The 13,767-nt window shown below is 39.4% G+C and overlaps 1 protein-coding gene across 1 annotated transcript in view; it reads right to left on the reverse strand.

The window, feature by feature from the left end:
• Positions 1-2,712: 2,712 nt before the first annotated feature.
• The window catches only part of LOC120635518 (BTB/POZ domain-containing protein 7), a 37,558-nt gene continuing 26,503 nt past the window's right edge, over positions 2,713-13,767 (reverse strand). Inside the window, exons 22-30 of the mRNA XM_039906538.1 lie at positions 13,695-13,755; positions 12,633-12,787; positions 10,523-10,714; positions 8,653-8,772; positions 7,507-7,572; positions 5,471-5,587; positions 4,267-4,408; positions 3,736-3,813; positions 2,713-3,040 (exon numbers count right to left, since the gene is read on the reverse strand). Coding sequence (XP_039762472.1) covers positions 3,765-3,813; positions 4,267-4,408; positions 5,471-5,587; positions 7,507-7,572; positions 8,653-8,772; positions 10,523-10,714; positions 12,633-12,787; positions 13,695-13,755 — 902 coding nt within the window. The 3' untranslated portion in view covers positions 2,713-3,040; positions 3,736-3,764. The remainder of the gene's footprint in view (positions 3,041-3,735; positions 3,814-4,266; positions 4,409-5,470; positions 5,588-7,506; positions 7,573-8,652; positions 8,773-10,522; positions 10,715-12,632; positions 12,788-13,694; positions 13,756-13,767) is intronic.

A 13,767-nucleotide genomic window follows, 5' to 3' on the forward strand; every position in this document is an offset into this window, starting at 1 on the left:
TAGTTGAACGTGACAACGTCGTAAGAAAATACTGATGGAATGGTTGCATTTTTCAAAAGAAAATTTTAATTTTATTTGTTTGATAGATATTGTCGTTGCTATAAACAATTGACATCACATTCACTTTCACTGCACGCGATCCTTGCCGAAAACATGTAAATGTATTATTGTATAGAAGCTGTCCACGCGGACGCATCGCTCACTCAAGTAGGAGAGAGACAGGTGTCGACAGGTGTAGAAGGTGCCTCTTTGTTGCTCGGTCCGCGCTCTCGCTTGCACTTCAAGCCTTGAATGGAACGCCTCAGAGCGAGGTAACGCCGCATACGTCATTTCGTGAATTATAAGACGTTGTCACGTCAAAAACGCTTCACACGCGATATTTAAAGAACCGCGGACAACGGCTAGTATTTTATATAGTTACGGAAGTAAGAATTCACAGGGTTTTCTCGAAAAAAAAAACGTGTATGCATTTTGAGCATTGCTGGACGCTGTTACTGCTAAACGTCAAAGAAGCAAATCAAGTATGACAGCTAGGAGGGAACAAAAAACTATACCGAAATTACGGTTCAAAATAAGGTCGCGGTAAAAATACTGCAGTGCGTTCACTTACATTTAATCAGAAAACGCGCGGTAAAAAACCGCATGCGGTCAGCCGCAAGTGCTTTATGGCACTTGCGGTAATAACGATCTATTTACAAAATATAACAATTAACAGTACAAGTGTGTCCCGCAAACACTGTGCCCCACTGCGGGTATTAGTACAGCCCTGTATACTGTGTCCTACCACAAATACTAGTATTACACTCTAAATACTTTTACAGAACTGTATACTGTGCCCAACCACAAATACTAGTTAGTACAGCAATGTATACTGGGTCCTTCCACAAATACTAGTATTGTCATACTACACTTAATAATTGTGCAGAACTGTATACTGTGCCCAACCGCAAATACTAGCACAGAATTTTATTCTGTATCCTACCACAGATACTGGTATGACACTCTAAATACTTGAACAGAACTGTATACTGGGTCCTTCCACAAATACTAGTACGACACTCTTAATACTTGTACAGAACTGTATACTGTGCCCAACCACAAATACTAGTACAGCAATGTATACTGGGTCCTTCCACAAATACTAGTACGACACTCTTAATACTTGTACAGAACTGTATACTGTGCCCAACCACAAATACTAGTACAGCAATGTATACTGGGTCCTTCCACAAATACTAGTATGACGCTCTCAATAGTAGTGCAGCACTGTATACTGTGTTCTATCACAAATACTAATACAACACTGTATACTGTGGCTGCACCGCAAATATTAGTACAGCACTTTGTACTGTGTCTCTAACCACAAATACTATCACAGAAGTGTATACTTTGCCCCACCACTAATACTAGTAAACTGTGCCTTCCTCATATACAAAGTACATTACTGTATACTGTGCTCCACCGCTAATATTAGTACAGCACAGTATACTGTATCCCGCCGCAAAAATTAGTACAGCAGTGTACTGCAGCCTACAACAAATACTATTAAGACACTCTTAATACTTGTACATAACTGTATACTGTGCCCAACCACAAATACGAGTACAACACTGTATACTGTATCCCACCGCAAATATTAGTACAACACAGTATACTGTGGCCCACAACACATACTAGAACATATACCAGCTATATAACAAAAAGTAAAGTACAGAACAGCACTGAACTGTTTTGCAGTAGACGTACTTTTAAGCAATTGCGTTAATTCTAAAAAAAGTTTTTTTTTCAATTACTATAAGATTGCAGGTGTCTTTTAAATTCATTGTGTATTATTTAAGATCACATATTGTGCACAACTGTAAAATAAACGCTCTGTAAAATTAAACACGATTTCTTATTATTAAATGGGTAATGTCATCGTTTCTAAACTATTTTCAACAAAAAAATGTAAGTGCGAAAATATGAATCCTGTGTTTAATTTTAATTTAATTTTATTTATTTAACCTATAAACTAATTAATGTTTAATATTGCTATACTTTTGACAAGTTATTGTCCTTCGAGCCGGATAAACAAACAAACAAACTCCTCTGGTCAGATCACATCAGTCTCTGTTACATGTCAAACAGTTAAAAAGCATTGAAATGTATTTTAACGCGCCCAATCTCCATTTTTCTTGCTTGTCTTATGATATAAACAATCTTTTCTTTAATTTTTGGTGTGAAGTATGCATAAAAAATATTTATAAAAAAAAATGCCATAAAAAAAAAAAACATTAAAAAGAGATTTTCTTTATGTTAGTGTGTTTTTATAATTGTCATAAAAGTGTTTTTTTTTTTTATATTTTTTATTTGATTGCAGTCAAGTTAGCCTTTGACTGCAATCTCACCTGGTGGTAAGTGATGATGCAGCCCAAGATGGTAGCGGGCTAACTTATTAGGGAGTATGGTATTTTGTTTAAACTAAAAATTTGAAAGCTAAAATCAACCTTATTACAAGAAAAAAATTGTTATCTTTACATAATCGGTTTCTACGCGACATCGCACCGAAACACTAAATCGCTTAGCGGCACGTCTTCGTCGGTAGAGTAGTAACTAGCCACGGCTAAAACCCACCAGACCAGACCAGAGAAAATACAGGAATCATAAATTACATAAATTCTCCTACATAAATTCACAGCGCTCACCGTTGCGCCAGCGAGAGATCGTCAATACATGTGAAAATAAATTTACACTAAAAAGTAATTATAAGTACGTTTATATTATAAGACAAGCAAAAATAGTCTTTAGGTTAGCACGTTAAGCCTTATTACGTTTGTAAAGCCCACTCAACAGCATTGAAGCAGCGTGATGGGTCTGTGCTTTAAGGCCTTTTCCCAGCAGTGGGACATTGATGAACTTAGGATTAGGATTTTTTTTTTTAATTATGATTGTGTGTGGGCACAGTGTAGCGGGTACGCGTGTGTTTGTGTGTGTGTGAGATCATCGCTTCGCTTCGTATCGCTTCACGCCTTCTCGCTACGAACGCTCCGGCCCGCTCCCCCTGAAAAACATACATGTGAAATTAATATATTTAAAATTACTACTTTAAAAATTTTTGTTGCACGTTGTGGATAGTAGAAAAAAATAAATGTATGCACTTCAAGTTTTAATTGCGACTGGTTATTAGTATTTCACAAAATTTAATTGTCACATGTCTAATATTTAGCCTTTTGACGCAACAACTTTCATTATTATTTCCCAGGTTTTACATTAAAAACTTGCTTTAATAATGTTATCTGGAATATATCTTAGCCGCTAAATACTTCTACTCATTCAATAATTTGTTACTGATGGAAAAATTTCGAAGAAAAGTAAAATGTTTTCGTTTGTAAAGCGTTCGCCAATCCGCATTTTTCCCTTCCGATTCCGGGCCGATAATTGTTTGATAATGTGAAAGTATGGTTGTTGTTATTACAAATTTGTGTAGGAGAATGTGTTAGGAGCTTGTATTTATGTAGGGGAAGTGGTAAGGTAAATGTATTAAGGTATGGGAATGAGTGGGGAGGTGGGGGGGATTAAATTTGTGTAGTGGATTGAGTGGGGGGGATTGAATTTGTGTAGTGGATTGAGTGGGGGGGATTAAATTCGTGTAGGCGAATGAGTGGGTGATTGAATTCGTGCAGGGGAATGAGTGGGGAATTCAGTAAGGTTGGGATTAAATTTGTGTAGGGGAATGAGTGGGGGAAATGCACTCACCCCATGTGGTGGGGGGGCTGCGGGTGACGTCACGCGTAGGCGGGGCTGTGCGCGCGGCTGCGCGGTTCCGAGCCGGACCTGCGGGACGCGCACACATACACTCACTTAGTGTTTCACCATATATAATACAACGTGTAAATGAAAACAGAAATAATATTTCACAGGCTTTAGAGGTACATTACGTAATGTCTCTGAAACCGAAAACCTGATAGTTTTTGAGTAAACCACTGTCATAGTTTTCACTGAAAGAAATCAAATACAGCCATTCGCAATTCACTTTACTAGGTAAGCGTCGCGTAGCGTAGGTACTATGCGCGTGCCGGTCTCTCATCTACAACAAATAGCTTGTCGGTAGGGTTGTGACTAGCCACGGCCAAAGCCTCCCACCACCAGAGCAGACGAGAAAAAATTCTGTAATTCTAAAATTTCAAAAACTCCCCCGGGACCTGCCACTCGAATCCGCAGCGCTCGCCGCTGCGCCATGGTGGTCAATTAAAATGAAATGGAATGCCGTTGCATATCGCAGCGTACCTGTAGTCCCGGTGCGCGTACAGCGTGTACAGCGGGTAGGGGCTCCGGCGCGGGCTAGGGCTCCGGCTGGCGGCGCCGCGGGCCTGCGCCCCCGCGGCGCTGGCACCAGGAGCCGCCCTCCGCTCCGCAGTCGCCGCCGCCACTGGAAATAACACTCAATCGAATTAAATTCCTAGGCATATACCTTGGTATATTCAGGACGCTTTAGTTCTACGTTTACGAATACGGATCATCTCACTACAATGTAATTCTCATGTAATGTACGCATCAAAAGTGGCGTTCACGCGGTTCATCACACTCGACGCTAGATGGCGTCATACGGACAATAGCGACGAGACAATGATAGTGATGAGTGACATTTGACACATGACATCTGACAGATGACATTTGACAGTTGGTAGCGTCAATTACAGATCAGTTGCTGGAAATGAATCAGTGTTTTTTCGAGTAACGTGGTTAGTTTTATGATTACGTAATCGATAAAAAAGCTTTGGTGTGAATTATTGCTCTAATCTTGTTGCTCTTCTATAATTTTAAAAGACAATGTGAGACGGCGATCCAAAAAAAACACCCGGCTAAGTTCGTTGTGGACTTCTTCTTAGAGCATGACGCGTTGGGAACCCTCATAGCTTTAGTTTTAAGTTTACGAATATGGTAATCGCCATCATCTCACCACCGTGTAATTCTCATGTAATGTACGGATCAAAAGTGCCATCTAAGGGCCTACTTGAATAAAGATATTTGTTCAAGCGGTTCATCACACTCGACGCTAGATGGCGTCATACGGACAATAGCGACGAGACAATGATCGTGATATGTGACATTTGACACATGACAGCTGACAGTTGGTAGCGTTAATTACAGATCTGTTGCTAAAAATGAATCAGTGTTTTTTCGAGTAACGTGATTTGTTTTATGATTACGTAATCGATAAAAAAGCTTTGGTGTGAATTATTGCTCTAACCAGTTTGCTCTTCTGAAAATTTTAAATGACAATGTGAGATGGTGATAACAACAAAAAGCGTTGACAGGGGGGGTCGTAGTCAGGGGGAAAGCGCTTGGAGGGGGAGGGCGGGGGAAGGTCAGTTGCGGTTAGCTTAGGGAAAGGAGGAAAGCGTGGTGTGGGGTGGGGGGGGGGGGGGGGGGTATTCGCATAGTGAGGGGGGTTAAAGTAAAGTGACGGGTTAAAATTTAATTGACATACACTGCGGTCGTTCCCTGCGGCGAGCGGGTACAGCGTTGGTCACGACGTTGGTCACGTTGTTGCTGGTCGCAGGGGCCGAGGGGCTGGGAGTGGCGCGACTCCGGTGCACGGCGAAATCTGCGAAATCGATACACTTTCGGTGAACACTAGACGGATGAAGCGGTTCTACATGGGTTAGCCAATCAGGTACCTTCTCTTCCGGGATGAGCCTTTTGGGAAAGTCGCGCCAATGGCAAATATATTAACAACGTGTAACCGAATTACAAAATACTGTTGAAGGGAAAGCATAACTATATTTCATAAGGTATCACTCTCTAAAAATATTGAATCAAAAGAACCACATATATAAAAAAACAATAAAAAAATATACTACGACAATACACACATCGCCATCTAGCCCCAAAGTAAGCGTAGCTTGTGTTATGGGTACAAAGATAGCTGATGAATATTTTTAGGAATATAATACACATAAATACTTATAATATACAGATGTATAACACAAATACTAATAACACCCAGACACTAAAAATCAATCATGTTCATCACACAAAAAATTTCCAGTTGTGGGAATCGAACCCACGGCCACGACTCAGAAAGCAAGGTCGCTGCCCACTGCGCCAGTCGGCCGTCAATTTCTCCAAACAAGTGACATAAAACATTCCAAGTGTTAACTTGTGGCAACCCTATTGAAGATAAAACACCGACACGCGCATAGTACCTACGCTACGCGACGCATACCTAATAAAGTGACAGGAGTCACTTTATTTTGATTTGAAGCCATGTGCCTCATAAATGTGGCATAACTTTATGTATTTAGGATAGCTAAGCCTGGTCTAAAATCGTCAAACACTTTCGTCCCCTCTCCCGAGAGAACTGAGCTTAATTTACAAACTTACATTCACATTTATAATATTAGTAGGGAAAGGTAAAGTGTCTACGTAAGTGTTCAATGGACTGCCAATTGTCATAGGTCAGATTGGCTTGCGCCGCGGTTGCCTACTTCCCTATCCCTACCAATATTACAAATGTGAATTTTTTTTCCCGAAATTTAGCTCAGTTCTCTCGGGAGAGGGGACGAAAGTGTTTGACGATTTGTAGGATTTTATTTAAATTTCTCTTTAAGTTAGCCTTTGGCTACAAACTCACTGCTAAGTGACGATACAGGTCTAAGATGCTAACGGGATAACCTGGCAGGGTATAGCATCCATTATTATTATATTATTATTATTCTATTATTATTATTATTATATTATTATTATATTATTATTATTATTATATGCTCAGTTAAAAAAACATCTTTATTCTAAATTCTAACTTCTAATTATTGTTCTACGTAAAAGTACTACTTATGTTTCCACATATCCACTTTGATGGATATTGTTAATAAAGGTCTTCCCTTATTTATATTATCTGTCAATAATATGTGTTTTTTTCTCTCGAGCCCATATTCTAAAGTTTCATAATTAAGTTATAAGTTTGCTGTCAATTTTAATGTATTCGTTAAATTTATTAGCGGCTACTTAATTGGTGTATGTGTTATTTTCTTTGTACTAATTTTAAGTATTAAGTATACTGTTTGGGCCTTAATAAATAAAATAAAATAAAAATTATAGCCTTTTTATTTCCATAAATTTTAATCAATTATTAATACATTTTAATATGTGGATGCATAAAAATGATGTCAATATATATATATTAAATTCTTAGTAATAAGTAATAAAATGAAGTTTCACTATGGACCCCTATACGGTTGAAGGCCTCCTCCATTTTTCCCCACGACTGTCTGTCCTTTGCTTTGATTAACCAATATTCACCTGCTTTTCTTATTATTTCGTCAACCCATCTTTCTTTCGGTCTACCTCTTTTCCTTTTGTTTGTTGGACCTTGCTAGGTGGTTACACTATTTGTCCACTTTTCCTTGTCCATACGTGCAATGTGACCCGCCCATTTCCATTTTAGTTTTTGAGAATGTTCTAAATAGCATCCATACCGAACCCATAATATCTACTGAAATGTGACGCGTGGCGATCACTTACCAGGCGGTGGAAGTAGGTCGGCCACGTGCGACGCGCCCCGTCTCGCCACCTGCAGCGAAGAGTACGCTGCGCGAACACACAAGCGTGGTATTTGAAATAAATTAAAAAATAACGAAGTTAAACAAAAAAAAAAAAAAACAATGGAAAAGAATGACAGTCTGTATTCACCTACACATGCGTTAACTATTAATTGTTATTTTTATTCATTTAAATAATTTCTGTAATTTTCAATTAATTTTTGATAATTAAGTTTATAATTTTTTTTAAAGTTTTAACTAGTGTGGTAACAATATAAATATGCACATTTTTTTAACGTCAAGTCTACGCGTTAGTAATGCCTCTACCACCGGTTCGGAAGGCAGGTTCTACTAAGAACCGACAAGAAACTCTGTTGTTATTTTTCAACATCATTTTACAGATATTCCAAGCAGCTTTTTCGTTCAAAATTACATTCTCCTAATCGGTAAAATGAACGATAAACATAATATATACATTTATTTATATTATTAGATGATATACATACATAAAAAAAATTACATTAAATGCTGATAACAAACAAACAAATAGCGTGGAGGACAAATGAGTAATAGTCTCTACGCTACTCGGTCAGCTATCAAATTGGCCTCCGCTGCTATGACGAGCGTCTGTCACTTTATCCCTACTCCGCGGCCGACCGTCACGCGACATGCAATAAGATGGACGAAAAAGTTTGAGGCGATGTAATAAAACTTTCGTTTTAAAAAAAGAAAGTGTGTGTACATATTTACACGCGTTAGAAGTTATACTTGTTTGGTGTAACAAGATAAAAATCTTTTCAAAAATGTTATCTTTCGCCTCATTCTACGTTTGAAGAAAAAAGGTATTTAATACATTGATTGTTTTATTAGAACGCATTATCTAGTTATGTCATTATCGGACCACCAAGTTTCACCAAACAAATTTGCGGTTTTTGTGCAATTGAGTCAATCAAATCACCGGAATGAGCCCGCAAACTTTAACAATTGAAAGCGTAACACTGACGGTGCGCGCGCTTCGTAAAAAGTGAGCCTGCGGACGATTTATTCCACTCTCACTCGGTTCCGCGACTGCCAACATCCTGTTAAAATCATGTAACCATGTGCGCACGTGGTACGAGGCGGCGCTCACCGCGTATGACGGACAGCTCGATGGCGGCCCGCAGCTCGTCGTCGTCGGCGCGCCGCACGCACGACATCACCTGCGACGCCTCGCGACCGCGCCCGCCGAGCGCGCGCGACGCCCGCGAGCCTGTGGACAGACGCGCACGCAGTCAGCACTCGATGACACCGTGGCGCACAGCGTCATAGGGTTTGATATATTGTTATACATCCCACGGAAGCCGTGGCACGCAGCGTCATATAGTGTCATACATACCACGGACTCCGTGGCACGCAGCGTCATACCGTGTCATTGGGTCATATAGTGTCATACATCCCACGGAAACCGTGGCACGAAGCGTCATACCGCGTCATTGAGTCATATAGTGTCATACATCCATCGGACACCATGGAACGCAGCGTCATGCCGCATTATCCCAGGGATCCATCCTGGGTCCGGTGCTTTTTAATATATTCATCAATGACATAATACATTGTTTTAACTCTGAAGTTTTGCTTTACGCTGATGACTTGAAAGCGTTTAGAGTGATCAACTCTTTTAATGACTCCTACTTATTGCAGGATGATCTAAATTGTTTAACTCAGTGGTGCATCGCTAACAAAATGGATCTAAATCATAAAAAATGCTATAGTGTTTCGTTTCATAGAAAAGTTCATCCTTTTCAATTCGTGTACAGTATAAATGGCCATGATGTTCAAAATGTAAATTGTGTTAGAGATTTAGGGATCACCATCGACCATAAACTCAGTTTCATTCCTCATATTGATAATATATGTAAAAGAGCATCAAAAATCACTGGGTTCATTAAGCGTAGCTCCAAAGACTTTCGGAATTCGAACACCAAAATATTGTTATTTAACGCTCTTTCAAGGAGTCTCCTTGAGTATGGTTCAGTTGCTTGGAATCCTCATTATAATGTTCACTCTATGAGAATTGAACGAATCCAAAAGCGCGTCCTGCATTATGTAAGTTTTGGTGATAAGTTATGTAATATTAATTCTAGCTACTTTTCCAGACTGCGGCACTATAAGTTATTAACTCTATCTGATCGTAGAAAACTATTGGACCTTTGTTTTTTATATAGACTTTTTAATAATGCCCTAGATGCGTCTGATCTACTTTACAAAGTTTCTGTCAGAATCCCAAGGCCGTTCAGTCGTGTAAAAAATTATATGCCTTTTAAAGCTGCCGTCTCGAAAACAAATCTGGGGGTCTCAGCGCCTATTAATAGGTTGTTAACTTTGTATAACAGCATTAATAAAGTGCTTGACATAGACATAATAGGGGATAGTCTTCCTATATTTCAAAAAAAACTAAAGGATCACTTTCTATCGCAATACGGTGGTACTGTTTAAACTTAGTTATTATTATTATTATTTTTTTCCTTTACTCTTTTTTGTGTTAGTTTAGCTAGCTTATGTCTCTCTTAATCGTTTTTTCTCCTTCTAACTAACAATATAGTTTTTATTTGCAAGTTGTGGCAGTCTTTAAGTGGGTCTACAATATTACATTTATATGTTATTTCATTTTTTGTTTAGTTTTTAAGAGTTGTTGTTGTAACCTGTTGATTGTCCCTTAAATAAATAAATAAATAAATAAATAAATTATTGGGTCATATAGTGTTCATCCCGACCACAAAGCCACACTCACACAAACTCTATAACCTTTTACATAATGATCTGGTTCACGAGTTTACCGCCATTTGGCACGTGGAGTCTACTGAAACCATCCCTATCGTAATATCTGCGAATGGTTTACTCAAATAGACTATTATTATTTCTTTTTGCAGTCATATATATATGTAGTGTGCATATCACAACAGGTGCATTTCAACTAAAGTATCGTACTACGTGACAGTGCCATACAACGTCACAGTGACCTATCGAGTCACAGAATCCTACAATGTGAGAGTGACCTAATGTGTTCACAGTGTTATTTATTGTCAGACTGTCATACCGCGTCACGGGGTAATACCATCTGTCAGTTACCGACGTCACAGAATAGCACTCACCGGGTCTCGGGGTGTGCGTGGCTCCATCGCCCAGGTCCAACTGCAGTACAGCACCCAGCTCTGGAAACGAATTGAAGAATTTAATAACTAAAGTCCGTTTCTGACCGCAATCGATTAAAGGTATGTTACTTATAGGTTAATCTGCTACCGTCTTAGATTGCATCATAACTTGCCAAAGTATCGACTTACTAGAAATGGTCATAGATTAGAATTGAATGAAATAGAATTTTATTTTTCACTGTTTACAAATAGAAATGCAGTTGACAAGGTCTAGAAAAGCATTCAAAACAATATACCCACAGTCGGACGTACAATTGTACTATTAAATAAGTATAAAAAAAAAATCTAAGTATAATCATACTTAAACAATAATTAAACAAAAGTGACACATCAAAATAAAGCAAATAAATTAAAACTAAACAGATTCTTATTTTATTTTTCTTCCTGTCAGCAGAAAAGCAGTCTTCACGTCAACTGTCATAGAATCATTTAAAGAGATAGGCTTTAGCAATCAACCATTTTTTCAAAACTGTTTTAAATTTGAAGGTAGGGAGATATTTTATGTTATCTGGCAGCTTGTTAAAACTCGTATCGCTATGGTGTATGTCATATTAGTGATATCAGCATATCGTCTTAGGAAAGTGCAGAAAACCTTTGTGGGACTGAGTATATATGCTTGTCGCAGCCGGAAATGAGTACGGACACTAAATGAAACGCAAACGCGCCAACTAGCGGCTAGCATGCATCGACAGTTTTGGCGCGCTTCGACAGTCATGACGGGGTCTACCGACTTGATTGGGATTATTAATTAGTTGGGACGCAACGCAGAAAGACGTCGTCACGGAACTGTCGTTTAGCTTAGTGGTTATTATTTTAAAAGTTCTGATATTAGTTAAATTCAGTGTAAGAAGTTAAAATCAGTGTTCGAATAAAGCGAATTAAATCTAAAGGTGGTCTTATTGCACGATACCTGAAAATTGCTCACACGATGTCTGATTGATAAAGTCAAAATCCGCCCGATCCTACCTATACAGATCGTAACTTTCAGATGATCAAATAGGTAGAGAATCATACTCTATAGCTTGGCCAGAGTGCCTAAACTCAGTCACCTATTGCGTGGATTTAGAGCAAAATTTAACGGACGCAAACACGCTGAAATGAATTAGCGCCATCTAGTGACAGCACTGTTTCCCAATATTTTAACTAGATGGCGCTTTTATCGGTAAACTCTTACACGCCCCCATGGGTACGCTTCATATTTCAGGCTAACTGTTGGTGCATTGAAGCGGCGGCGAGTTGGAATCCCAGCTTTTAAATTTTTAGCAATTAAAATATCACTTGCTTTCGTAGTCCAGTCATTTAAGCTTATATTAGGTATGAATCTCGGAATTCGAGATACCCAGCTGAAAGTCTGTAAATACTTGTATGTTTACGCCCTAAATGTTGTCTCAAAACCTACATATTGTAGGGTGTAAGCAACTATTGAATTTCCAAAAATAGCGCAAAATACTGATTTTTGTGACCTTTGACCTTGAAATTTAATAGTTGCTTACAACCTACCATATGTAGGTTTTGAGACAACATTAAGGGCGTAAATATACAAGTATTTACAGACTTACAGCTGGGTATCTCGAATTCCGAGGTGACCTTACTATAATGACTGGAAGGAAAACAACGCGAGGAAACCTGCATGTCTGAGAGTTCTCCATAATGTTCTCAAAGGTGTCATAGAAAAGTCCTATTATAGTATAAAGGACTACGTAATCGATATAAAAGCTTGGGTGTGAATTATTGCTCTAACCAGGTTGCTCTTCTAATAATTTCAAATGACATTGTGAGATGGTGATGACAAAAAAAAAACACACGGCTAAGTTTGTTGTGGGCTTCTTAGACCAGCACGCGTTTGGAACCCTCGTAGCTTTAGTTTTAAGTTCACGAATGTGGTTATCGCCATCATCTCACTACCGTGTACACTGACCAGGAACGCGTGCAGGCAGGCGCGGTTGCGGGTGCGGCGCGGCGGGCGGCTGCGGGTAGTCGCGCGCGGTCAGCAGGTGCGTGTTGGCGTTGGGCGCCATCGCCACGTCCGGCACCGCGGCCGACAGCCGCCCGGCGCGCGCGAAACTGCCCGCCCTGCAGCAACGGGAGCACACCCGCCTTAGTAAAACACTTCTTTTTTTTTTTATAAATATACTGCGACAATACACACATCGCCATCTAGTCCCAAGCGTATTTTGTGTTATGGGTACTCTATGACTGATGAATATTTTTATGAATAAAATACACGATAAATACTTAGAATAAACATATAAACACCCAGAAACTGAAAAACATTCATGCTCATCACACAAACATTTTCCAGTTGTGGGAATCGAACCCACGGCCTTGGACTCAGAAAGCAGGGTCGCTGACTACTGCGCCAGTCGTCCGTCAAATGACATCCTACTAATATTATAAATGCGAAAGTGTGTATGTTTGTTACTCAAACACGCAAAAACGGCTGGACGGATTTGGATGAAATTTGGCATGCATGTAGCCATTGACATAGAAAAGAACATGGGCTACCTTTTAACACGATTCTATCTAAAGATTTATGTGCGTATTTAAATGTAAGGAAATAAAATATCACTTGTGATAAACGACTAAGACACCGGGAGGTATCCTTGCATCGTTCGAGTCCTTGTTAGACTGAAGTGTATCGATAATGCAGTCGTATTTATATCAAAATACCCACCAACTCAAAATCACGAACATAAATGTCTGGCAAATATGAAGTTATAGTTATCAAAAGTTTAATTATTTACCCACTTTATAAATTTACTGTAACACTTGTTTAACGTTGAAGGAAAACATCGGGAAGAAACCTGTCCACCAATCCGAAACGGGCCAGCATGGTGGCCTTAAACCGTGTCTTGTGGACTCGTGCTCTTTAGTGGGCCGGACATGGGGCGTTGTTGGTGTTGGTATTGTTGTTGTTGTTGTTGTTGTTGTTGTTGTTGTTGTTGTTGTTGTTGTTGTTGTTGATGATGATGATGTGTACCTGTGCGGAGCGTCCAACGGCCGCTGCGGTAACTCTCGACGTCCGCCCGCGCGCGCGCTCTCTGCAAACACAA

This window comes from Pararge aegeria, chromosome 27 (assembly GCF_905163445.1).
Source record: "Pararge aegeria chromosome 27, ilParAegt1.1, whole genome shotgun sequence".
NCBI lineage: Eukaryota > Metazoa > Arthropoda > Insecta > Lepidoptera > Nymphalidae > Pararge > Pararge aegeria.